The 25,778-nt window shown below is 34.2% G+C and overlaps 2 protein-coding genes and 1 long non-coding RNA gene across 5 annotated transcripts; all 3 read right to left on the reverse strand.

The window, feature by feature from the left end:
* Positions 1-2,572: 2,572 nt before the first annotated feature.
* On the reverse strand, positions 2,573-14,127 carry LOC142232315 (histone H3.3A). 2 transcript variants are annotated; one of them, XM_075303066.1, is made up of 3 exons: positions 13,971-14,127; positions 7,419-7,715; positions 2,573-3,400 (listed from the first exon to the last, which is right to left on the reverse strand). In XM_075303066.1, the coding sequence occupies exons 2-3, from the start codon at positions 7,698-7,700 to the stop codon at positions 3,272-3,274; spliced, it is 411 nt and encodes a 136-aa protein (XP_075159181.1). In that variant the 5' UTR covers positions 7,701-7,715; positions 13,971-14,127; the 3' UTR covers positions 2,573-3,271. The 2 variants fall into 2 exon arrangements, with proteins under 2 accessions (XP_075159181.1, XP_075159182.1); XM_075303067.1 differs by lacking the exon at positions 13,971-14,127 and adding an exon at positions 7,774-7,908.
* Positions 14,128-16,387: 2,260 nt separating this feature from the next.
* Positions 16,388-17,191, reverse strand: LOC142229167 (uncharacterized). The gene is made up of 3 exons (XR_012720346.1): positions 17,105-17,191; positions 16,869-16,933; positions 16,388-16,456 (listed from the first exon to the last, which is right to left on the reverse strand). It is a non-coding gene; the product is annotated as an uncharacterized LOC142229167 (long non-coding RNA).
* A 3,511-nt stretch (positions 17,192-20,702) lies between these two features.
* On the reverse strand, positions 20,703-25,372 carry LOC142228786 (uncharacterized). 2 transcript variants are annotated; one of them, XM_075299299.1, is made up of 3 exons: positions 25,219-25,372; positions 23,386-25,153; positions 20,703-23,004 (listed from the first exon to the last, which is right to left on the reverse strand). In XM_075299299.1, the coding sequence occupies exons 1-3, from the start codon at positions 25,270-25,272 to the stop codon at positions 20,984-20,986; spliced, it is 3,843 nt and encodes a 1,280-aa protein (XP_075155414.1). In that variant the 5' UTR covers positions 25,273-25,372; the 3' UTR covers positions 20,703-20,983. The 2 variants fall into 2 exon arrangements, with proteins under 2 accessions (XP_075155414.1, XP_075155413.1); XM_075299298.1 differs by having other exon boundaries at positions 20,703-25,153.
* Positions 25,373-25,778: the final 406 nt, after the last annotated feature.

Genomic DNA, 25,778 nt, shown 5'->3' on the forward strand with positions numbered 1-25,778 from the left:
CAGCGGTGGATTATCCCATCTCAGTAATGATGGTGACATTTCTGAGGGTTTCAAGGCTTCTCTAAGTGGTTTCACTGGAATGTGGTACGCCGTTCGGACTCGGCTATAAAAAGGAGGTCCATTGAGCTTAGCATGGAATCGGACAGCACTCAGTGATAAGAGAGAAGTTCACCACTGTGGTATCACAATGGACTGAATAGTCTAAGTGAGCCTGATACATCGGGCTGCCACATAACCTAACCTAAAATTTTGGCAACATTTCAAATACAGTGAAACCTCTCAAACGTGGACACTCTGAAACCCGGATTTAAGAATAAGTAATAAAATGTTGACACAATTTTCTATAGAAATACAATTTTCACAAGAATTTGATGCAAAGCTTCAAACTAAGATTTTTTTTTAAATGTTGTAGATTTTTGAAAAAATTTTCTTCACATTTTGGTACGAGTGGCAACAGTGCCACATAAGTAATATGAGGCATATCGATTCACATTTTTATATACCCCCCATATAGATCGATCTCTTGATTTTAATTCTTCAGACACCGCAATTTTTATTTTTTTTTTTAATAAAAAAATCTAAATAAAATTTCTGTATTGTCAATTTGATGGCAAACTATTGGATTTTGAATGTTGAAAGTCCTAAGGTACTGCAAGAGTAGAATAAAAAATATTTTACGTATTTCTTTTCAATAAAAAAAATTAAAGCTATCGAAATTTATTCAATTACTATATTACCGAACATCGTTTCCGGTATCGGCCAAAAATATCCACTCTAGACGGTCGAGCTCTAGACCACAATTACAAAAGTTTTTAATTCCAATTTATTTTTTCTTAAAAAAAGGATTTTTTCTAACATATAGAAAATATATATATTTTTTTTAATAAAAATAAATAAAATTCGACAAAAGAATTAACTCATTTGTATCATGTTGCAATTACGTACAGTGAAACCTCTCATATGGGCACAGCACAGCAACGGTGGCCTCAATTTTATCCACATTTGGGAGGTGTCCACATATGACAAGTTAATTTTAATGTGATATTATAGCAAAAGTCTCACGACAGCTGACCACTTTTGAGAGGAATGTAAGAGCTTGTAAGAGTGTCCAAGTTTGAGAGGTTTCAGTTTATTTTAATTAGAGGTTTCTTCTGCTCAGAAGTGTGTCGAAGATGGTTAATTCGTTCGCCCAACTTTACTCCTTGAAGGAAATCGCAATTTTAATCCGTCTGTAATAAATCCGCTATTAAAACATATACAGGGTCCATTCTCATTCACAATATTTAGGCAAGAACGTGCAAAGTATTTAGGGAATTTGCTGTTTACATACGACGTTAATTAAAATTTCAATGATTTTTTTTAGAGTTTGTGACAATTGACCAAACTTTCTCTTACCAAAGACAAACAACGCAAATAAAAAAACGTTCTTTTTGGCTGGATCTTCAAATGAAAACCCAGAAATTTTAATGATAATAATCATTGTTTCTGTAATTTTTATGTTTTTTCCTTTTGCTTTGAAATATAATGAAATTATTTAAAAGTAAATTCAGAAACAAATTTTGTTTTATGGTGTCTTAAGGGAGTGAGAAAATAATCTTAATAAAATATATTTTAAATGAATTTAAAGAAAATAATCTTAAAATTAATATTTATGCCTTGACATTTTGTATTATAATAATAATAATGATGAGATAATAAAAAATAAGTTACTATTGATATAAAAAAAATGAATGGAAAAATAAAAATTTGCAAGTATGGTAATATTTCTCTATTGGGGAAACTATATTGCGAAATAATGAATAAATAGGTAAGTTGTGGTAAACACCAAAGATGTTGGAATTTCGTCTGTCTCGACTGCAATCAACACGCTGCTGCCGCACTATGACCAAGGATTGGATTTTATATTCTCTACTATTTTTAACGCGACTCCTTCAGCTATGGGGCAATATTCTCTCGATGTTTGATGGTATTACGAGAATTGGTGAAGTGCAGTCCAGCCAGATCAAATGGTGCTTGTTACATTTTCCAACGAGGGGGATAAAACTTATAAACTATTCTGAACCTTATGTTAATACAGCTACTTAAAATTTATATTTTGAATTTTCTAAATTCACTTCAAATCTAACATTGATGCATATTGTTTGCTAATTATATTTGCTCTGTATATTATAATTGTTCTGGTTCCCTTCTTCCATGTACATTTTTATATTTTCTCCTTTAAAAGGGGGTAAGATGTAATGAAAAGAAGTTCTGTATGACCTCTTAAAAGTGGAAATTGATGGCAACACAAAATCTTTTTCCCCAAATTTTTGCGCTTTTCAAGCCATAGGTGGGGAGAAAGACTCAAAATAATTTACAGTTTTAGTATCACCATTCACATATATGAAATACAAAACTATTATATTCCTTGAGACGATCGAAAGAAATCCCCAGTTTTGTTTTGCCCCCTGGGTGTGCTCAATTTTCCAATAACCCAAGAGGTCCAGTCATTTTTGTTTTGTTTTATCCATCGGCTAGTGCGCACGATTCTTTTAAAGATCTACCTTTGATGCTTTCCCAAAGAATATATGAGTTGTAAGGTGTTGTCATTGTTTTTATTTGAATATTTATGGAAGGTCTAGAGATCGGATCCTTTTGCTATTGGATCGAACCATTTTCTTTTTTTTAACCAAGGTGTTATTTTTTCCATTTTATATAATCATCAAATCTTACATAGCTAGTAAATGTTTAATAATAATAAATCAATCAAATGATCATTTGTATATATATAGATGTATTTATATAAATGGGAGTTTCTTAAGATTTTTGCATTAGTTACTTACATATATAAATTGTATATATAATATTTATATGTATTTACGGATTATTTGTTGCTGGGATTTTCTTATAGATATTAATTATTATTTTGATGTTTTGTTTTTCTCTTGTCAATATTAATTAATATTCTTATTATATTGAATAAACGTGTATGATCTTGTATTTGTGGTTTGAATATCTTTGTTAATCTAAATTCAGAAAAATTCCATAAGATGTTATTTGGGAATTCTTCGATTCTCATTAATAAAATATTTGTTTTTTTTTTAAGTTTTGCATATAGTTATATTATTATTATAAATGATAAGATTTAAGAGAGATAATAATTAAAATGTATAAAAAGAAATGTAAATTTTATTTTGTAAGTGCAGCTGTTTTTAGCTAGCATTGATATTTTAAAAATAATGTTGCGACGGCAGAAGTAGTCGGCCCCGATAGTGTTGGCGGCAGATACTGCTTAAGCACGTTCACCACGAATACGGCGGGCCAATTGGATATCTTTAGGCATAATAGTGACACGCTTGGCGTGAATAGCGCACAAGTTTGTATCTTCAAACAAACCTACCAAATAAGCTTCGGAGGCTTCCTGCAAATATAAGAACGATAATAATCATTAGATTGGAATTATTTTGAATATACATTTTTTTTGTATGTTGGGGAAACAGTAGAGTACAATGGTTGGATTTAATACTAGACAACGAGATCCTGCAAAAGCATATTTCAATAATAGACTATACTCTCAGTCTGTGCTTAGCACTCATAAAAGAAAAGGTAAATTTATTCCTACAAAGATCATGGTGACAACGAATACAAAAGTAAGAACACGTGAGTAATATTTTAGTCACGCACACTCACGACGGAAACATCTTACTCACGCATGATATTGTTTGGGCACACTCACGAAAAGAAAATTTGTACTCAGGGCCTGTTCGAAACCGAAACTTTTTACTAGCATTTTTACTAGTAAAAAGTTTCGAAACCGAAACTTGTTACTACATTTTGTTCAAAACGAACAAAATGTAGTTTTATTTGTTAAAGAAATGAGTACACAAAATTAGTAATTGTTTTTCACCACAGTAAAAAGTTTTGGTTTCGGTGAAAATGTCGTGACTCACGAATAATTTTATGAATAATTTACCTCAGGGACGTGTCTGAAACCTGTGCATGATTAAAATCGAGATCGTTATTAAACTCTTAACATATTAAGTGTCACTAAAATTGTAAACGAATTCAATTTACGTGAGCGTATTTTTCCGAAATTCGTTATTCACGCACTCACGAAGAAATTATTTTCGTGACACACGCACGACATTTGGTTTGTTAATCACGCACACTCACGCCGTTGCCATCAGCGTGAGTCACGAAAATTTTCACTGCCACGTGCACACGTCTACGAAAGAAAACAGAAAGTTCTCATAATGGGAAAATATTAAATTAATATTACAATGCTAATGACCGAAAAATTATTTATTTCGCTTAAAGGTATCTTCGTTCGTTTTCGTATTTGAGTGCGAAATTCTGAACATGTCTGCGAAACTAAAATATTTCCAGTAAAAACTAGTTTTTTCGTAGAAGAAATAAGGACACTTTTTTCTTCCTACGACTTGATAGCAGCGATGCCAATTTAGCTTTTTTCCCGCTAGATTTGGCTTTTTTTGAAGACGTTTAGCGGGAAAAAATGCATTTAGCTTTTAGCTTTTTTTTCAGGCTTTTTTCATGACCCTTTTAGCTATTTTTGGCTTTTTTATTTTCGACGTGTTCCTATTGAAATATGGATAAAACTTCGTTTTTATCTAAGTATTGCTGCCAGAATAAGGTTTTCCGCATATTTCAAAGCTCAATTGAAGCCTTAATAATTATTCCAGCCATTATGCGGACATTTTTGCAGCAAATACACCTTGTTGTAAAGTTGTTTCCTCGTATTCATAAAAGTTATTGTAAACTTTAAATCTACTATTACCATGCAAATTCCTTATATAAACTGTCAGTAAATTATTAGGAATAATAGCATTTGACTCGTTTATCCTTTTTATGTTATTATAATACGTATTCTAAAGTTATTATATTACCAAATTAAAATAGTAGATGTGAATTGCTTTGTACACTGAAAAAATATTGTCGTGAGGCCAAAGATGTCATGTCTTTAAAATACTAACGCGAATTTTGGTTATAATAGCATTTGTGAATTTCTCTTATATAAACTGTTTCCCTTGTCCAAAAGCCGATAAAATCGTTTTGTCCTTATAGTTAAGTGATTCAACTTAAAAATTGGTATCTTTTCTTGAAAGAAGGCTAGGGTCAATTCTAAAAAATTCTTAAAATTAATTAAATAGTCTTTAAACTTGTGGAGTTTTTGTATCTTGACCACAAACCAAAATAGCGTTCAAAAATAGAAGAGGTTTTTCAACATTTTATTTTAAAAACGTATATACAGAATAATTTCTACTTAAAGTCGAGTCTGAATTTAGAAATTTAAGTTGTCGTTAGCACGTATTTAAAGCACTGTGATAGCTCATGAAGAAAAAGCTGAAAAAAACGAATAAATTCAAATTTGGCTCTGAATCAATACTAAAATCATTAGTGTACAAAATCTTTGGAACCGAACATAGAAATAATTAAGGAAATAAAGTTTTGAATTTATATTTCATGTTAGCCTGATACCGAAACAGGCAATTGACGTCCAAATGCATTATATCTAATTATACAATTATTCTTCGAGCTTTATGGACAGATATAGATTAAGGAATATGGTCAATAGAGCCATTGAAAAGAAAACGCCAGATACCAATCTATACACGCCTGGACTGTACATGTTTCGGTTTTGAATGTGGTATTATTTTTTAACATCAAAAAATGCAATAAAAAAATTCGTAGTGATAGGATCAAAAAAATCTGCTATTTATGAATGGAATGGATTTACATTTACGAAAATTGGACAACAATAGGTTTGTATGGGAAATTTTCGAATAAAAGTTATTCAGTATAAACTTGCAAGACAGAATGGGTTTTATTCTCTTGGGTAATATTAGGAGAAGTGTACACGTTCACGAATTTATCACTAATTCAGTTAAAACGAAATATATTGATATTTTCTAATGCAGTTCTATGTGACATTGGATTTGTTGATTATTAACCAGCTGATAATTGCAAGTTTACCGGGAAAAGAGTTTTTACTAGGAAATATAAATGAAGGACTTCCAGTAAAAATTTGTGATAGTAATCAAAATGTATTGAGTACGCCAACAGAGCTAATATGACTTAGATTTTCTTACAGTCTCACAGAAATGGAAATAAAATGAATGCAACTAAAATGATATGCATTTTAAGTGAAATAAAGCCTTTAAGTTTGTTAAATTTCAATCAAAAATGTGACTTTTGATACAAAAAAAATTTAGCTTTTTTATAGCTATTTTTTTTAACATTTTTTAGTTTTTTGGCTTGTTTTTTTGGACAAATCTAGCGGTTTTTGGTGAAACCATTCTGGCAACGCTGCTTGATAGTGCTTGATCCGAATGGTATTCTATATGTATTGTTCTATTCATCTTATATCTAGCTTTTAAGAAATTAAAATTACTATTAAATTGAACTCATCGATTTTTTTATTTTCTACATGTGGCTGAATTCGGTGTGGTAGAAGATCAAATATTTCCTAAATCATTGCTGTGAACTTTAGGCCAAATAGGACAAACAAGTTGAAACGCTAAAATGCCCCGACCGAAGATTCAAATCGGGAAAATTGGCTAGTTGTATGCTTACAGAGAATATCTCGGGAACTATATAGAAACTCACTAAATAAAAAATGGCGAAATATAAGTCGGTCTCAAATGTACCGTCTAATATTTCTTTTTATGGACGAAATACATATGTACCATTCATTATAGGATACCTTCATTATTGGAGGCTGGCCCTAAATTTATGACCATCGGTACGATTTGTGCTTTATAATCAAAGCTAAAAAACTGACTTTAAAAATATGGAATTCCGTAAATTTTAATATTAAGGGATAGAGTTATCAATGATCCCTATCTCTGTGGATGGTACCAAGAAATTTGAAATTTTTGATATTCATGTTTTTTCTATATGCATGTATAGCTGATTTCTCGAACTAATAGTCACACTTTATATTCTCTAATCAATGTGTGTGGACTTTTTATGTTCACCTCAAAAAAGGTCCCCTGGTACACAGAAAATCTCAACAATATAAAGGGATTTAAGGCACTACTGAAAAATATTTGTTGTTGTCATTCCATGGAATTTAATCTAAAGTTTTTATCTTTAAATGAAGTTTTTCTATATTTAAAAAGAAAAAATAAAGGACTTAAAGAAATAAAACATAAAAATTAGTCCTGTGTTTTACGTTCCGGGTTCTCCATATACCCTAATATCACAAGATTAAATTGAGAAGTATTGGAAATAAATGCTTCCAAACATAAAGCATAGGAGATGGTGAAAGGAGTGATTCATTAGAATTGTTTCAATTGACTACTATTTAAAATAAATATGTTGAATTAAAAATATGTTGAATTTTACAAAATATTAAAAGTTCAAGACACCTTTAATAAATTATACTGTTAAATAACGCAAATAAACAATTGTATACTAACCTGAAGGGCACCGATAGCAGCCGATTGGAAACGCAAATCAGTTTTGAAATCCTGTGCAATTTCACGAACTAATCGTTGGAACGGCAATTTGCGGATGAGCAATTCAGTCGACTTTTGGTAACGACGAATTTCACGCAAGGCCACGGTACCGGGGCGATAACGATGGGGTTTCTTAACACCACCGGTAGAAGGTGCTGATTTACGGGCGGCTTTGGTGGCCAATTGTTTACGGGGAGCTTTTCCTCCGGTAGATTTACGGGCTGTCTGCTTGGTACGGGCCATGTCAACAAGTTAAAACTGTAAGAAAAACACAATTAAATAATAATAAAACACGTTATTTATATAACAAGCTTACACTATATTTAATAACAGAAATTTTTAACAAAAATAATTAAGAGTTATTGTGAAATTCGTTCGTGTTACACGAGATTCGTTTTACGATTACGTTCGTTCTCTTAGAATGCTTGTAGCTAACTGATGTCATATTTCGATGCTTCCAATGTTACTTGCATTTTTACCAATTTACGAAAGTTGACTGTTGTCTCTATATTTGGACGTATCATCCAACAGGTTAGAAAGAGAAAGCAATATCTACATAGTTATAATATGCCTAGATACTATGGATTCTACCTTTCTTTTTGTTTTTGTTTGATTTTACAGCTGTACCTATTTTCCGGGATTATACAATACATGGTTATTGCCTTAATACCCGTATGTACCTATGCTTTGTAGGGCAAAATAGAGCCACATTTTCACAAAAAGGACATCTTAGTAATACAGCTGTTTATTGTTTTTAGAAAATAAGAAGAATGTAAAAACATCTTGTGGCCATGACATACGTCACACATAATGGTAAAACAACAAAACATCATTTTAGCGGGAAATTTGGCGGCAAAAAGGCATATTTATTTATGTACATAATTACTTATGTACATGGAAGTGAGTAAACATATGCGCCTTCCGATGTTAGTTTATAGATTTTTTGTACGATGAGTGGGAGAGGGTGTGGAATATAAAATCATTGCTTATTAATTCCAAGTCAACTGATGCCTTCTATTTGAAAGGTGGTCTGTCATTAAAGTCAACCAAATGTATCAAAAATAAATTTTTGCATAACTCAAATTTATTGAATAATACTTAAGTGTTAATAGAAATGTGCCTGTACTATATGCGATTTTAGACAATTTTTCTTATTAAATGTTAAGGCAGTGTTCTCTCTTGCTTTCTGTCAACTTTGAATAAAATCGGTTTAAACATAAGAGTAATACGATAAAATTTTGTACTACGTTTTAATTTCTTCAATATGCAATAGCTATAGTTTTTCCTAAAAATTGGTAAAATGTTGTCTTCCTCTATGGTGCGCATTGAAGGCCATGTTGTACTCGATAAGAATTTTAAAGAATTTGGTACATGTAAAGTAGTCGAGGTTTTGGTTAAAATTTTTTTTGGAAAGTAGAATTTTTAACCTGGAATTTTTAACATAGAATGTTATTATTTTTTAAAATAGTTTTTGAAATCATAAAAAGAAGCTATTTTGAAAAATTTTATCACCATATATTTTTGATTGGTTTCAGCATTACACCCTAAATCTAAATATATTTGGGATACCAAGTCTGAAATATTATCCTGCAATCGTTTTCGAATATTAATTTTCAATAGGTATGCTTTAGCCACGGAAGTTTGGCAATGGAATTTTTAGTACAAAATAATGGATTACAAATTCACAAAAATGACTTTGTATATTATCTTATGGTTTGCTGGGGCTAACTTTATTAGAAATCGTATACACACTGTATTGAGTAAGCATGAAGTCAATTGGTAGTAAGCAACCCCTGGACAACATGTATAAAAACAATTAGAGCAATACAATTCAAAACGTATGTAGAGGTAACAATGTCCTACACAATACAATTGAAAACAAATAATGAAGAAATAGAAACACAAAAGAGGGGGATGAATGGCTTAGCTCATTATAAAGGTTGAAAAAATCTTGGTTTGTTGCAAATATTTGGCGTTCGTGGAATAGTCCTATTTATCTGGCAAATACCCTAATCGTTATACAACTGTACTATTTCATCCTTGTGCATATATCTACACAATATTAAGTGAACGAATTTATATAATAAGTGACAATTTTCAGTATCATTTAATGAGTATAGTTTTGTAAGTTGATTCATGCTGTGTTCTTGGAAATTTCTTATTGAATTGACGCATAATGAAGCATCATGTATCACTATGGAAATAAATCTATCGCTACATCCTCAAATAATGCATTTAAGATATATATCGTACCCCATACTGCTTGTTATATACAATAGCTATGTACATACATTAAGAACATGCGGCAAAAAGTAAAGATATGTCTTGGCGCACAAAATACATTTGACGAATACAAACATTCAACGAGTATCATAAGCCGTAAGCAAAGAGGGAGGAAGGGCATTGGTTGCAATAAAGGTAAAAATACATTTGTGGGACAAATATTCTTTATTTTGTCCGCCGAAAAAGAAAGAGGTCAGTTGTGAAAAAAAAAACTTCTTAAAGCAAATAGGGTTCAAATAAATTTTCCTTTTTAATACTCTATTCGAACCTATAAACTGTTAATGAATCATGAATACATACATCCTGTACCTATAGTCCATTTGCAATGCTTAACATTGTTTTATGATAGGCAACAGTAATAAGTACAGTCAGTGAAGAATTAGATATAGTAAGATTCGATTCCATAGGAAGGTTTAAAACATTTTGCTTTTTTTTTTTTTTGCAATGTCTTCTAGAACAAAGTTGGAATCTCTAAACAATTTGTAATACTCTAGACATTTTTTTTATACCAACATTACTTTCGTATCTGATATTATTTATCTTCCAATTTAGAGCGTGTTGAAATTTTCAAAATTTAATTTTTAAATTTTCCGGAAAAACATATTTTAAGAAGAAGCGCTATGATGTTTTAAATATAACAAACTTGATTTCATAATAATTCGATAAACATTTTAAGACGTACGAATTTTTTTCTGGTTGTTTCTTAAAAAGGTACAGTGCGCATTTAAGGGCCAATTATATCCATATTTATACATTTTTGTAATGAAGTATTTTTGAGAGAAACTACTAACATTCTCAATTAATATATTTACTTAATAATACGTTTTTATACGCATGTTAACTGTAAGAGTTGCTGTCTGTAGTGCGAATTCCTTACATTTATTGTATTTTCTATATTGAGATAGACATGCTCATCAGGCAGCAATCAAGGCCTTGAATAATGCGAATAACGTCGAAGGTAGTCAGCCGCTGTCGCAGAGAACTCAGAGTTCTCGCTGAACAGCATAATATAACTCTGTGCTGGGTACCTGGACTTTATGGAATAAAGGAGCAATGAGGAGGCAGGTGTACTGGCTAAGAAAGGTACACGCGGCATGGATAACATCGTCACGGACGTTTTTCCCCAGCTATGTTTATATACTTACAGGGTCAATGCTAAATAAGATGATCTGTGGAAGGAACGATGGACCTCCTCTGTGGGTTGCGAGCAGACCAAGCTGATATGGAACGACAAGAGTTATAGGAACTCAGGATTTCTAATGGCGACGAATAGAGGATTTGAGGCCCTTGATAGGCATCATAACGGGACACAATACACTTGGGAAGCATATGGTAAGGATTGGCTTAATGGCCGATGATATTTGTAGATAGTGCCTTGACCCGGAGGCTACAGAAAACTTACCATTTTTCTGTGCCAGTGTCCGGCATTATCTTTTAGAAGAAATAAGATACTTTCAGGATATTACTGAGGTAGGGGACTGTAATTTAAAGGATATACTCGCCTTTATCAAGAGAACCGTATAGGAGATGTGACCGACCAGGGCAGTATGGCAACAATGTTATTCTAAAATCTGAAGCTACACAGAAAATATTGTCTGAATATCTGAGATATAAATTCCACACCCATTAACAAATGGGTTTAGAGCCAACTTAATAAAGCGACCGCAATAGGAAATAATTGATTTTCGTAGAGGGCAGCAACTACCAAGCTGGGGAGCCACGGTAATGCAATAGTTAGAACGTCCGCCCAAGTTTTTTGTAAGCTGCGATATACGAGTGATATTTATGAAAGCTTATCTCACCGTAATGAGAAACGTAATTCGGACTTGGCTATAAAAAGATGTCCCTGCCATTGATCGAAATCGAATTTCACCAACTGTGGTAAAACAATGGAGTGCATATACACAGAAAAAAAATATCACCAAAATATTTCCAATTAAAAAGTTAATTGAAGTTGAATGTTTTTTCAATTAATAAATTAATTGATACAATTAACTTTTTAATCAAGGTAGAAACATTAGGTTAATTAAGTCAATGATTGAAAATTTTAAAATTTTTAATTAAAAAATTAATTGATAGAATTAACATTTTAATCAAATTCAGAAGACTAAGTCAGTTAAAAAAAGTGATGAACATTTCTTAATCCAAATAAAAACTCTAAGCCAATTCAGAAAGTAATTGAAAATAGTTACCTTTTTAAATAAAAAATTAATTGGGGTTTGCATTTAAAATCAATTAAATTTTTAATTGAATCAATTAAAAAATTAATTGAAAATTGCTAATGACATCAATTAATTTTTTAATCAAGAATTTTTTCTATGCCCAATTAAAACTGTGATTGATACTATCATTTTCGTGATTGAAGACATTTCAATTAAAAAATTAATTGGATCAATTAATTTCGTGATTGAATCAGAAAATTTTTTTTTGTGTGTACCTACGGGTTGTTGTCCATGGTCGAATCGATGCTTACATTTCTAACAATTGTTTAGGTTAGGTTAGGCAAATATTATAGATTTGAGGAAGATGGGAGATTGGCTTGCGTCATACCAAATGTTGCATTTAATAGATTAGTTTAATACATGTTTGTAATCCTTTAGTTTTTATTTTTTAAATGAAAAATGTAATTTTCTTAATGAAACAATGTTAAATTTTAGACAACAACAAACAACATTACATTTTCCCCTTTATGGAAATTTATTTCGTGCTCTTAATTTCTTTTTATTTGCATTTTAATGCTATGTCAATACTTGTCGTATACGCGTTTGGTTCGAGTATTAAACTAATGTGGTAAATGGTTTGATGTGCTCAGTAGCCAATCTCCCATCTTCCTCTTCTATAATCTTTGAGGTTAGGTGGCAGCCCGATGTATCAGGCTCACTTAGACTATTCAGTCCATTGTGATACCAAATTGGTGAACTTCTCTCTTATCACTGAGTGCTGCCCGATTCCATGTTAAGCTCAATGACAAGGGACCTCATTTTTATCGCCGAGCCCGAACGGCGTTCCACATTGCAGTGAAACCACTTAGAGAAGCTTTGAAACCCTCAGCAATGTCACCAGCATTACTGAGGTGGGATAATCCACCGCTGAAAAACTTTTTGGTGTTCGGTCGAAGCAGTTTACAATTTGAAGTATGTTTCTATAAAATTACAGTTAATAGGCACATGTGGACTAATTCAAATCAAATATAAACCCCATTATTGGATCACGGCTCGTTTCTTGGGAAACTCGAAGGAAAATATCATTAATATATTGTCTTATTACATGATGAAGACGGGAGGAAGGAAAGTATCTCAGTCGCATTACTGATTTATTATTTGACAATGGTTGAACATTTATTAATGTTTTGTCGGAATCCTGTGTTGATCCTTGTCTCCCTTTCTTCGTCCAATCTATTGCACCATAGTGGCTCCCAACATTATAACTTTCCGCCTAATCAAAACGCATACATGATGAATGAACAGCTGATGCATAAAAAAATCAATTAGTTTTATGAAATAACAAAAATGACGAGAACTTAAGATAACAACAAAACATAAAACGTGAGTAATTTTCCCGCGCGCAAATCTAGCATGGCGTAAAGTTTCAATAGCCAGGAATGAAAAAAAAATCGATTATATCGCATACACAGCCATCAACCGCCAAAAAACATTCCCCAATTACAATGGGATACACACACATTTAAAGCCGCGCGCACACAACCAGATACATATACTCGCGCAATCACGAGCCATGAACAATTTCGCGACTAGCCAAACACAGAGAAGTGAAAAAAAGAAGATACACAAAACACATTTGTTGAGACACTTGAAAATTTGGAGATTTTGTAAAGTTTATAATAATTCAATTCGAAGGAATATATATAAAAATGTTCTTCCAACGAATTTGTCATCTCGAAATTTTTCTCACTATATCAATGTTTCCCTCTTAAAAATATGGGTTTTCTAATTGCGCACTATTGAAAAATAAAGGAATATGGTGTTCCAGTATTTTCTGCATTGGTAGACGCCATTTTGATTTTTTCAGTCTGTCTGCAAAGAAATGGTAGCAGTATATTTTGTCTGGCACAATTTTTTTCCCCACTGATGCTGAAAACGTTGCCTCATTTCATTCATTAGTTTCCATTACAACAACTCCAATATGAATTGCAAAATACTCGTAAAAATATACTTCCAATTTGAAGAATTTTTTTGTAGGCTAAAAACAAATGCACCAAAAACCACTTACCTGTAATCAAAATTGATTTGTCAAAGATGTTTATGTTAGAAACTTTTTACACTATTTTTTTAAGCGCACCGAATGTCCGTTCACGACAACGAAAGACTTCAGAATGAACCTTTGCAATGTTCATGAACAAGAGTGAAGAGTACAGATAAATGTATAGATTTGTTTGTTTTTCTTCGTGTTGCCAGGTGGTATGAAATAGCGATAAAGTAAAATATTGATTTAGAGCTTTATAATTTTTTTTAAAGTTACGAAAATATCAGTTTTCTCTATAAGGGAATACATTATTTGGAATGGTGTAATCTTTTTAAGATATTAGTTTGTCTACATACCATAAAATTGAATTGTTTTATTTACATTTTACACAGTGGCAACACTTGTGCGAAAGAGACAACAATATTTGTATAGTCTTGTAGAATGTGGCAGCTGATTAATGTCTGGTTGGTAGCACTGAACTTAGCAGAGTTGTATTTGCAATTGGTTCGCATATTTTATGGCGCTTTCCCACTTGTTAGAACGTACTTGATTTATTGGACAAAATATGAGAGATGTTGGTTACACCATAATTCGCGATCGATGAAATAATCGATACTACAGCTTATTACTATGATCGATGACGCATTTACCGATTTGTAACTAATTGCACACAATTTTTCTTAGCATTTGGTCACACAGACATTTCGTACATATAAACTGTAGTATGAACGGCGCATAATGAGCCATTCAGACTATAAGGTTATACGGACGGATATCGGTGGCTTCATTCTCTGGTTTTAAGCATTTTAATATGGGATCTTTATAGATGTTTTGTTGAAATCCTATACAAGCCAGCTGATATTTCCCTATTGAAAATCTACTGACATTTATGAGAATTTCGATCAAAATCCTCTTTTATGGGCCGTCCAGGATATAAGTTTTTCGGAATGTCTGTGTTTTTATGAATCTTACAGTGTGACCGAACGATAAGAATTGTCGGAGGTAAGTAAAATATCAATAAATGTATTATCGATCCCATTAACAAGCTGCAGTATCGATTATGTTTTCTAGCATAACTTATAGTGTGGCCAATATCTTGGATATGTTTGACACAAACGCTGCCTTTCTAATCTATGGAGTAACGTATAATCTACAAGCCAATGTTAAGAAGGTTTAATATACCTTGTGATGGATAACTGTTTCCACAACCCAAGAATTCGATTTTGGATGAAAGTTTTTAGTAGAACTTTGAACGCAATGCAAGGTGGAGTGTACATAAGATTCGGCCGTATTTAGGCAGAATGTTCGGCCATTATAATTAAAGTATTTTTTTAAACAATATTTTTTAACTTTCCTTAACCTCCATTTGATTTTATAATGTATAATTATCCGCCGCCGACGTTGACAAAAATTGAGTGTTAGTCGCCGCCGATAAAAATGGGTCGGCTTAATTCTCTTGTAAGTAAAGCTTAAAGTCGGACGGATCCGACTATATTATACCTCTCACCACATTGTATACGAAAATTTCCGATACCATTTAAAATCCTCAAATACTGTAACATATAGTTAAAAATTTCTAAAAACATTCTAAATTTAACCAAAATTGTTCTTCCTACACTGAAAAAACAGTGAACCCTTTTCCATTGCAAAATGAACTAAACTGTAGTAATATTGACCATTATTTAGCCCTTAAGATTTTTTTCAACTTGTCTAGTTTATAATTTTCTTAAATTTTAGTTCATCTATAACATTGTAGTTTAGTTCATTTTTACAACACCATAAGATTTATATACCTCTACCAAGTTAAAAAGTCAGTATTATTTTGGTTTACTTGCTTATTTTGTGGGAAACCCGATAATAAAAATTGGTTAACAGTTCCACATTCCACAGTACAGAGAAATTAAATAATTAAAGGAACAACAAACCGTTTTACTATTATGAAAATTTTCATACATTAAAATTAAACTTTCTTTAAGCAAAAGTACTTTATTATAAAAACTTATGACGAAAGTTTTTAATACAATGTTTTTTGTGAATGAAAATGATGACCACGTGGAACAGAGAGTAGTTCATTTGAACCCGCTGTTTGGACATTTTGACTTATCCTTTTTTTATTCATCGTAGGTAAGTTTTTCACATATCTTGCTGGAAAAAAATGGAAACAATAATGAAAATTGTTAAAAATTAACACCATGTAATGAAATATAATTTTTAATTCTTCATTTTAGCTTGTAACTTACCATATTTGGGGGCATTTTATCAAATGGTGTAAGAAATTCAACTTTTCTTTGGAAAACGTATCTCATAACATTTGTACCTGAAACAATTAGAGAAATAATGAAGTATTCTACATAAACTCATAAAACTGTGTTGTTATCGATGTGAAGGATATAATAAAAATAAATATTCTAGTTGAAAGAAAGCCAGAGTTTTAATATAAAACTTACCAATTCTCTATTAAATTGTACGCTGAGGGGAAATATAAAAAGTTGTCCAAATTTATTTGGGTTACTCTGAAATTAAATATTTATTTTTTACATTAAATAAAATTAAATAAGTTTCAAAAAATCTAATGAAAAAAATAATAATAAGCATAAAAAACCAAATATTCTTGATAACCCTAGACAGTCATCATTCGTCAAAATGACGACACGTAATTTAATTTTCGATTTAAAATGCTTTTTAGTCTATTGGGAAATGGTGAACTTAAGTTATACTAATTCGACCGTTTTATGAATTTTTGTTTTATACTACTTAAAACCAAATTGAATAAGAAAATAAAATCAAGTTTGGTTCACTTTTTCGCTCACGATGAAAATTTTAGCGTCTTGAAATGAGCCGTAGTCAAAATGACAAAGTCTGACGTTAATGTACAAAAAATAAGGATGACTGTCCAGGGCTAAAAGAAAGTTAAAGAATCCTTACCAATTCACTATTAAATTACAGGCAAAGGAGTACTAACAATTTGTCCAAATGTTTAAGGGGTTATTCTGAAATTAAATATTTGTTTTTACATTAAAAATATTACATTGGCTTCCAAAAAATTTGATTAAAGAAATACTAAAATAAGGTATTAAAAACATGAAATTTTGATTATAAAAAGGTCATAAAAACGTAAATATTCTAGTTGAAAGAAAGCCAATTTTTAAAAGAAAACTTACCAATTCTCTATTTTTTAAATTTGTTCGAATCCATCTGGAGTTGCTCTGAAATTAAATATTGTTTTTACAACAAAGAAAACATTAAACTGGTTTTCTAAAAAAAATAATTAACAAATAATAATATACATAAAAAATATTCTTTTTAAAAGAAAGTCATATTAAAACAAGTAAGGAAAGTCTAAAGTCGGGCGGTGCCGACTATATTATACCCTGCACCACTTTGTAGATCTAAATTTTCGATACCATATCACATCCGTCAAATGTATTGGGGGCTATATATAAAGGTTTATCCCAAATACATACATTTAAATATCACTCGATTTGGACAGAATTTGATAGACTTTTACAAAATCTATAGACTCAAAATTTAAGTTGGCTAATGCACTAGAGTGAAACACAATTTTAGTAAAAAAAAATATGGGAAACATTTAAATCTGAAGCAATTTTAAGGAAACTTCGCAAAAGTTTATTTATGATTTATCGCTCGATATATGTATTACAAGTTTAGGAAAATTAGAGTCAGTTTTACAACTTTTCGACTAAGCAGTGGCGATTTTACAAGGAAAATGTTGGTATTTTGACCATTTTTGTCGAAATCAGAAAAACATATATATGGGAGCTATATCTAAATCTTAACCGATTTCAACCAAATTTGGCAGGCATAGCTACAATGCTAATTCTAACCCATGTGTAAAATTTCAACTAAATCGGAGCAAAAAATTGGCCTCTGTGGTCATATGAGTGTAAATCGGGCGAAAGCTATATATGGGAGCTATATATAAATCTGAACCGATTTCAATCAAATTTGGCACGCATGGCTAGAATGCTAAATCTACTCCCTGTGCAAAATTTCAACCAAATTGGGCAAAACTCGGGCTTCTGGGGCCATATAAGTCCATATCGGGCGAAAAATATATATGGAAGCTATATCTAAATCTGAACCGATTTCAATCAACTTTGGCACACATGACTATACTACCAATTGTGCTCCTTGTGCAAAATTTCAAGCTATAAAAAACGATAAAACTCTGGCTTCTGGGTCCATATAAGTGCATATCGGGCGAAAGATATATATGGGAGCTATATCTAAATCTGAATCGATTTCAACCAAATTTGGCACACATAGCTACAATGCTAAATCTACTCCTTGTGCAAAATTTCAACTAAATCGGAGCAAAAATTGGCCTCTGTGGTCATATGAGTGTAAATCGGGCGAAAGCTATATATGGGAGCTATATATAAATCTGAACCGATTTCAATCAAATTTGGCACGCATAGCTAGAATGCTAAATCTACTCCCTGTGCAAAATTTCAACCAAATTGGGTCAAAACTCTAGCTTTTAGGACCATATTAGTCCATATCGGGCGAAAGATATATATGGGAGCTATATCTAAATCTGAACCGATTTCAATCAAATTTTGCACACTTGACTATACTACTAATTGTACTCCTAGTGCAAAATTTCAACCAAATTCGGCCAAAAAACTGGCTTCTGGGGCCATATAAGTCCATATCGGGCGAAAGATATATATGGGAGCTATATCTAAATCTGAACCGATTTCAATCAAATTTTGCACACTTGACTATACGACCAAGTGTTATGCCAATACAAAATTTCAAGTAAATCCGTATAAAACTCTGGCTGCTGGGTCCATATTAGTGCATATCGGGCGAAAGATATATATGGGAGCTATATCTTAATCTGAACCGATTTCAATAAAATTTGGCACACTTGACTATAGTACTAATTGTTCTTCTTGTGCAAAATTTTAAGCAAATTAAGGCAAAACTCTGGCTTCTGTGGCCATATAAGTCCATATCGGGCGAAATATATATATGGGAGTTATATCTAAATCTGAACCGATTTCTTCCAAAATCAATAGGGATCTATTCTGAGCCAAAACACATACTTGTGCCAAATTTGAAGTCGATTGGACTAAAACTGCGACCTAGACTTTGATTACAAAATGTGTTCACGGACAGACGGACAGACGGACATCGCTATATCGACTCAGGAACCCACCCTGAGCATTTTTGCCAAAGACACCATGTGTCTATCTCGTCTCCTTCTGGGTGTTGCAAACATATGCACTAACTTATAATACCCTGTTCCACAGTGTGGAGCAGGGTATAAAAATACTTACCAATTTATGAATAAACTATACGCTGAGATATAACAAACATTTTCCAAATTCATCTGGAATTGAATATTATTTTTTTTAAATAGAATAATAAAAATTTCAATACACTTTCAATTTCAACATATTTTCCTAAATATTCTTAATAACTTTTTTCTAAACTACCGATAAAATATTAATAATTTTCATTTAAAAGGTTTAATAAACAAACACCAATATATGTCTCAAAAATCCAAAATATTCCATGCCTTTATATTCCCTTGTTACATACTTGCTAAAAAGATGCAACAGCCCACGCCAACGCCAACTATACAACTCAAGCATGCCAAACAAAACCAAGCAAAGCCAAAACATTCATACAACAACAAAAATACATGTGCCTTTATTGAAAACAACACCTCATCCAGCCAAATAAACCATCCGCGAATAACAAACACACACACACAAACCACTAAATGGACAAAAATAAAAACAACCCCACACTCATGTATACACAACAAAACTCAAGTAACATCATCTTTACATTAATCACATTCCACTATGCCGATAAAGATCTCTGTACTATGCATTAGTTCATCGCATCTGCTGACAATTTACTCTAAGAATAATATTCGTAAAGGCACACCAGTTTATGAACGATGAAACGTTTAACTTAAAATTTGCAAAATTTTCATGAAATGTTATCTCCCATTTTTGACGAAAATATCTATAAATTTAATTACATGTGAACTAAAAATATTTCATTGTGTAATTTTTTACCAACAATTATTAACTATAGGAATTGTCAGCAAGAAATTGCTATCCACTTTCAAGTTCATTTTTCGTAAAAAAATATTTTCTCATACAAAAAAATCTTGTAGTAAATTGCACTTATTATTTAGAAAATACTTTACATTTCACAAGTAGTTTTATAGCATGACAAACGAATTTTTAACTACCAGTTAAAAATTTTTTTAAGGAAATTTCCATCGTATTTTGTAGGCCATGAACTAAACGATTGCTACTTAGAATTTGTAAAATTTCCCTTCGAGTAGTTAATTTTCGTTTAAGATACGAAAAATTAACTAAAATTCTGGAAAATTCTTGTAATAAATTATTGTAAAAATCTTCTTAAATTTACGAGACACTTTTTTTCTGTGTAGCTGCTAAACTCCAACTTAATACCCTTCTTTAGGGAAAACTACAACTCTCAAAAAAGTGAACCCACCAGGGCACTAAAGCCAATTTAACTCTGTTTTACGTGGACAATTATTATGTTTTAGTTTTTTTTTCAATATAAAAAAGTTTCTTTGGCTTGAACAATTTTTGTGTAGTTTTGCAAAATTAACTATAAAAGGTCGAAAATTATATACATATATGAAACCCACAGACAAATATCCGCTCCGCCAATGGCTGTGTTCAAATACGAGTACTGCTGAAAATGTTTTGCCATCATCAATCTGTGAAATAGACCAAATGATTCTATATATGCAAATGATCCATTTTATCAATTATCGTATAATTTTTGACTTTACATTTTAACTCTTATATTCTCATTTAGCAATAATATCATTATACTTATTTTATTATACTTATATTAAAATATATTTTTTTAAAGAGGATTCCTTTCATTGTCGGCACATGTTTAAGAAATCAAACTAATACAATTCACATTCTAAGTCTTTCAATACTACTGTAGTTGCTGAAGTTTCTTTTAGAACTGGAGTTTCAGCAGTAACTTTTGTAATTTCTGCATTAAGGTCACAACAGGACCCTCAGTACTTTCTGTTCAGTTGGAGCTTCAGTAGTTTCAGTTACAACTGGCCCTTCGGTAGTTTCGGTCACAACAGGACCTTCAGTGGATTCAGTTGGAGCTTCAGTAGTTTCAGTTACAACGGGTGCATCGGTAGTTTCGGTCACAACTGGACCTTCAGTGGATTCAGTTGCAACGGGTCCTTCGGTAGTTTCGGTTACAACGGGTCCTTCGGTAGTTTCGGTCACAACAGGACTTTCAGTGGATTCAGTTGACGCTTCAGTATTTTCAGTTACAACGGGTCCTTCGGTAGTTTCGGTCACAACAGGACCTTCGGTAGTTTCGGTTACGACCGGTCCCTCGGTAGTTTCGGTCACAACAGGACTTTCGGTAGTTTCGGTTACAACGGGTTCTTCGGTGGATTCAGTTGGAGCTTCAGTAGTTTCAGTTACAACGGGTCCTTCGGTAGTTTCGGTCACAACAGGGCTTTCAGTGGAATCAGTTGGAGCTTCAGTAGTTTCAGTTACAACAGGTCCTTCGGTAGATTCGGTCACAATAGGACCTTCAGTGGATTCAGTTGCAACGGGTCCTTCGGTAGTTTCGGTTACAATGGGTCCTTCAGTGGATTCGGTTGGAGCTTCAGTAGTTTCAGTTACAACGGGTCCTTCGGTAGTTTCGGTCACAACAGGACCTTCAGTGGATTCAGTTGGATCTTCAGTAGTTTCAGTTACAACGGGTCCTTCGGTAGTTTCGGTCACAACAGGCCCTTCAGTGGATTCATTTGGAACTTCAGTAGTTACAGGACCTTCAGTAGTTTCGGTTACAACGGGCCCTTCGGTAGATTCTGTTACAACGGGTCCTTCGGTGGAATCTGTTGGAGCTTCAGTAGTCTCAGTTACAACGGGCCCTTCGGTAGTTTCGGTTACAACAGGACTTTCAGTGGATTCGGTTGGAGTTTCAGTTACAACGGGTCCTTCGGTAGTTTCGGTCACAACAGGACTTTCAGTGGATTCAGTTGCAACGGGTCCTTCGGTAGTTTCGGTTACAACAGGACTTTCAGTGGATTCAGTTGGAGCTGCAGTAGTTACAGGACCTTCAGTAGTTTCGGTTACAACGGGCCCTTCGGTAGATACTGTTACAACGGGTCCTTCTGTGGATTCAGTTGGAGCTTCACTAGTCCCAGTTACAACGGGTCCTTCGGTAGTTTCGGTTACAACAGGACGTTCAGTGGATTCAGTTGGAGTTTCAGTAGTTTCGGTTACAACAGGACCTTCAGTGGATTCAGATGCAACGGGTCCTTCGGTAGTTTCGGTTACAACAGGACTTTCAGTGGATTCAGTTGGAGCTTCAGTAGTTTCAGTTACAACGGGTGCATCGGTAGTTTCGGTCACAACTGGACCTTCAGTGGATTCAGTTGCAACGGGTCCTTCGGTAGTTTCGGTTACAACGGGTCCTTCGGTAGTTTCGGTCACAACAGGACTTTCAGTGGAATCAGTTGGAGCTTCAGTAGTTTCAGTTACAACGGGTCCTTCGGTAGTTTCAGTCACAACAGGACTTTCAGTGGATTCAGTTGGAGCTTCAGTAGTATCAGTTACAACGGGACCTTCGGTAGTTTCGGTCACAACAGGCCCTTCAGTGGATTCATTTGGAACTTCAGTAGTTACAGGACCTTCAGTAGTTTCGGTTACAACGGGTCCTTCGGTAGTTTCAGTTACAACGGGTCCTTCGGTAGTTTCGGTTACAACAGGACTTTCAGTGGATTCAGTCGGAGCTTCAGTAGTTTCAGTTATTACGGGTCCTTCGGTAGTTTCGGTTACAACAGGACCTTCAGTGGATTCAGTTGCAACGGGTCCTTCGGTAGTTTCGGTCACAACAGGACTTTCAGTGGATTCAGTTGGAGCTTCAGTAGTTTCAGTTACAACGGGTCCTTCGGTAGTTTCGGTTACAACAGGATCTTCAGTGGATTCAGTTGCAACGGGTCCTTCGGTAGTTTCGGTTACAACAGGACGTTCAGTGGATTCAGTTGGATTTTCAGTAGTTTCAGTTACAACGGGTCCTTCAGTAGTTTCGGTTACAACAGGACCTTCAGTGGATTCAGTTGCAATGGGTCCTTCGGTAGTTTCGGTCACAACAGGACTTTCAGTGGATTCAGTTGGAGCTTCAGTAGTTTCAGTTACAACGGGTCCTTCGGTAGTTTCGGTCACAACAGGACTTTCAGTGGAATCAGTTGGAGCTTCAGTAGTTTCAGTTACAACGGGTCCTTCGGTAGTTTCGGTCACAACAGGACTTTCAGTGGATGCAGTTGGAACTTCAGTAGTTACAGGATCTTCAGTAGTTTCGGTTACAACGGGCCCTTCGGTAGATTCTGTTACAACGGGTCCTTCGGTGGATTCAGTTGGAGCTTCAGTACTTTCAGTTACAACGGGTCCTTCGGTAGTTTCGGTTACAACAGGACTTTCAGTGGATTCAGTCGGAGCTTCAGTAGTTTCAGTTATTACGGGTCCTTCGGTAGTTTCGGTCACAACAGGACCTTCAGTGGATTCAGTTACAACGGGTCCTTCGGTAGTTTCAGTTACAACGGGCCCTTCAGTGGATTCAGTTGGAGCTTCAGTAGTTTCAGTAACAACGGGTTCTTCGGTAGTTTCGGTCACAACAGGTCCTTCAGTGGATTCATTTGGAACTTCAGTAGTTACAGGACCTTCAGTAGTTTCGGTTACAACGGGCCCTTCGGTAGATTCTGTTACAACGGGTCCTTCGGTGGATTCAGTTGGAGCTTCAGTAGTTTCAGTTACAACGGGTCCTTCGGTAGTTTCGGTTACAACAGGACTTTCAGTGGATTCAGTCGGAGCTTCAGTAGTTTCAGTTATTACGGGTCCTTCGGTAGTTTCGGTCACAACAGGACCTTCAGTGGATTCAGTTGCAACGGGTCCTTCGGTAGTTTCGGTTACAACTGGTCTTTCAGTGGATTCTGTTGGAGCTTCGGTAGTTTCAGTTACAACGGGTCCTTCGGTAGTTTCGGTTACAACGGGCCCTTCAGTGGATTCAATTGGAGCTTCAGTAGTTTCAGTTACAACGGGTCCTTCGGTAGTTTCGGTCACAACAGGAACTTCAGTGGATTCAGTTGCAACGGGCCCTTCGGTAGTTTCGGATACAGCGGGCTCTTCAGTGGATTCTGTTGGACCTTCAGTAGTTTCAGTTACAACTGGCCCTTCGGTAGTTTCAGTCACAACAGGACTTTCAGTGGATTCAGTTGGAGCTTCAGTTGTTTCAGTTACAACGGGTCCTTCGGTAGATTCGGTCACAATAGGACCTTCAGTGGATTCAGTTGCAACGGGTCCTTCGGTAGTTTCGGTTACAATGGGTCCTTCAGTGGATTCGGTTGGAGCTTCAGTAGTTTCAGTTACAACGGGTCCTTCGGTAGTTTCGGTCACAACAGGACCTTCAGTGGATTCAGTTGCAACGGGTCCTCCGGTAGTTTCGGTTACAACGGGCCCTTCAGTGGATTCAGTTGGAGCTTCAGTAGTTTCAGTTACAACGGGTCCTTCGGTAGTTTCGGTCACAACAGGACCTTCAGTGGATTCAGTTGCAACGGGTCCTTCGGTAGTTTCGGTCACAACAGGACCTTCAGTGGATTGAGTTGCAACGGGTCCTTCGGTAGTTTCGGTCACAACAGGATTTTCAGTGGATTCAGTTGGAGCTTCGGTAGTTTCAGTTACAACGGGTCCTTCGGTAGTTTCGGTCACAGTAGGACCTTCAGTGGATTCAGTTGCAACAGGTCCTTCGGTAGTTTCGGTTACAATGGGTCCTTCGGTTGTTTCAGTCACAACAGGTCCTTCAGTGGATTCAGTTGGAGCTTCAGTAGTTACAGGACCTTCAGTAGTTTCTGTTACAACGGATCCTTCAGTGGAGTCTGTTGGAGCTTCGGTAGTGTCAGTTGCAACGGGTCTTTCAGTAGTTTCGGTTACAACGGGGCCTTCAGTAGTGAGGGTTACATTGGGGTTCTCGGTTGTTTCTGTTGCAACGGGCCCTCCGGTAGTTTCGGTTACAACGGAACCTTCTGTAGTTGGCCATAACTTTTGTGTTTCATTGAAAAAAAGTCCATGTACGTCATTGTTGGATATCCGAATGTCATTACTGTCGATGGCGATCAGTTCAATTGGTTTCGAGTTGACATTGACCTAAACGAATAGATTTAGATTTGGAACAATCCATCGAAATATTTCACTTATTGACGATCACTTACAACAATTGCCACAAGGCAAAAAACCAATGATATTGTTATAATCATAAGTTTCATCGTTCCCTATCGTGTGTGCGTCCACTCCCCTATGAAAATAAACTTGAACTAATTACTTTCTACACTATTCACAGTTTTATATCAATTACAATTGTTTCAAAAATAGTTACAACACCCATCATTTGAAGAGGTTTAAAATCGATTTAATCGTTGTTACTTAGAAATGCTTTTAAATAAGAAAATGCTTTCTTATCAATTTCAATCAATTTCTGTTCCTGTGTAGCAGTTATATTGAATACACTGATGGCAACTTTAATAGCTATCACGTTTAATATATTTTGAAAAATGGAAGATATGTGAAACCGACTCGGTAATGTCTCTTACAACTTTTGTATAAGTGGAGCGTCATAAATACTATGGTGCATCAAGTGGTGTACGCTTTGATAAAGTTCCAGTTTCAAATTAGTGGTCCGAAAAGTACTTAGAGTACTAAAAAGAATGCTCCGTGGACACTCACTCTACCAAATGTAAAAACAAAGGTACGAGTCAACTTAGACTTACAATTC

Source organism: Haematobia irritans, chromosome 3, assembly GCF_050003625.1.
Source record: "Haematobia irritans isolate KBUSLIRL chromosome 3, ASM5000362v1, whole genome shotgun sequence".
In the NCBI taxonomy this organism is placed as follows: Eukaryota; Metazoa; Arthropoda; class Insecta; order Diptera; family Muscidae; genus Haematobia; species Haematobia irritans.

What these genes read in the sequence shown, in the direction of transcription:
- LOC142228786 (XM_075299298.1), bottom strand. Translation starts at nt 25,272, where the DNA reads ATGAAACTTATGATTATAACAATATCATTGGTTTTTTGCCTTGTGGCA. An exon ending in TTTGCCTTGTGGCAATTGTT is followed by an intron (nt 25,154 to 25,218) that starts GTAAGTGATCGT and finishes CTATTCGTTTAG; the next exon opens with GTCAATGTCAACTCGAAACC.
- LOC142232315 (XM_075303066.1), bottom strand. Translation starts at nt 7,700, where the DNA reads ATGGCCCGTACCAAGCAGACAGCCCGTAAATCTACCGGAGGAAAAGCT. An exon ending in CTGCTATCGGTGCCCTTCAG is followed by an intron (nt 3,401 to 7,418) that starts GTTAGTATACAA and finishes TTATATTTGCAG; the next exon opens with GAAGCCTCCGAAGCTTATTT.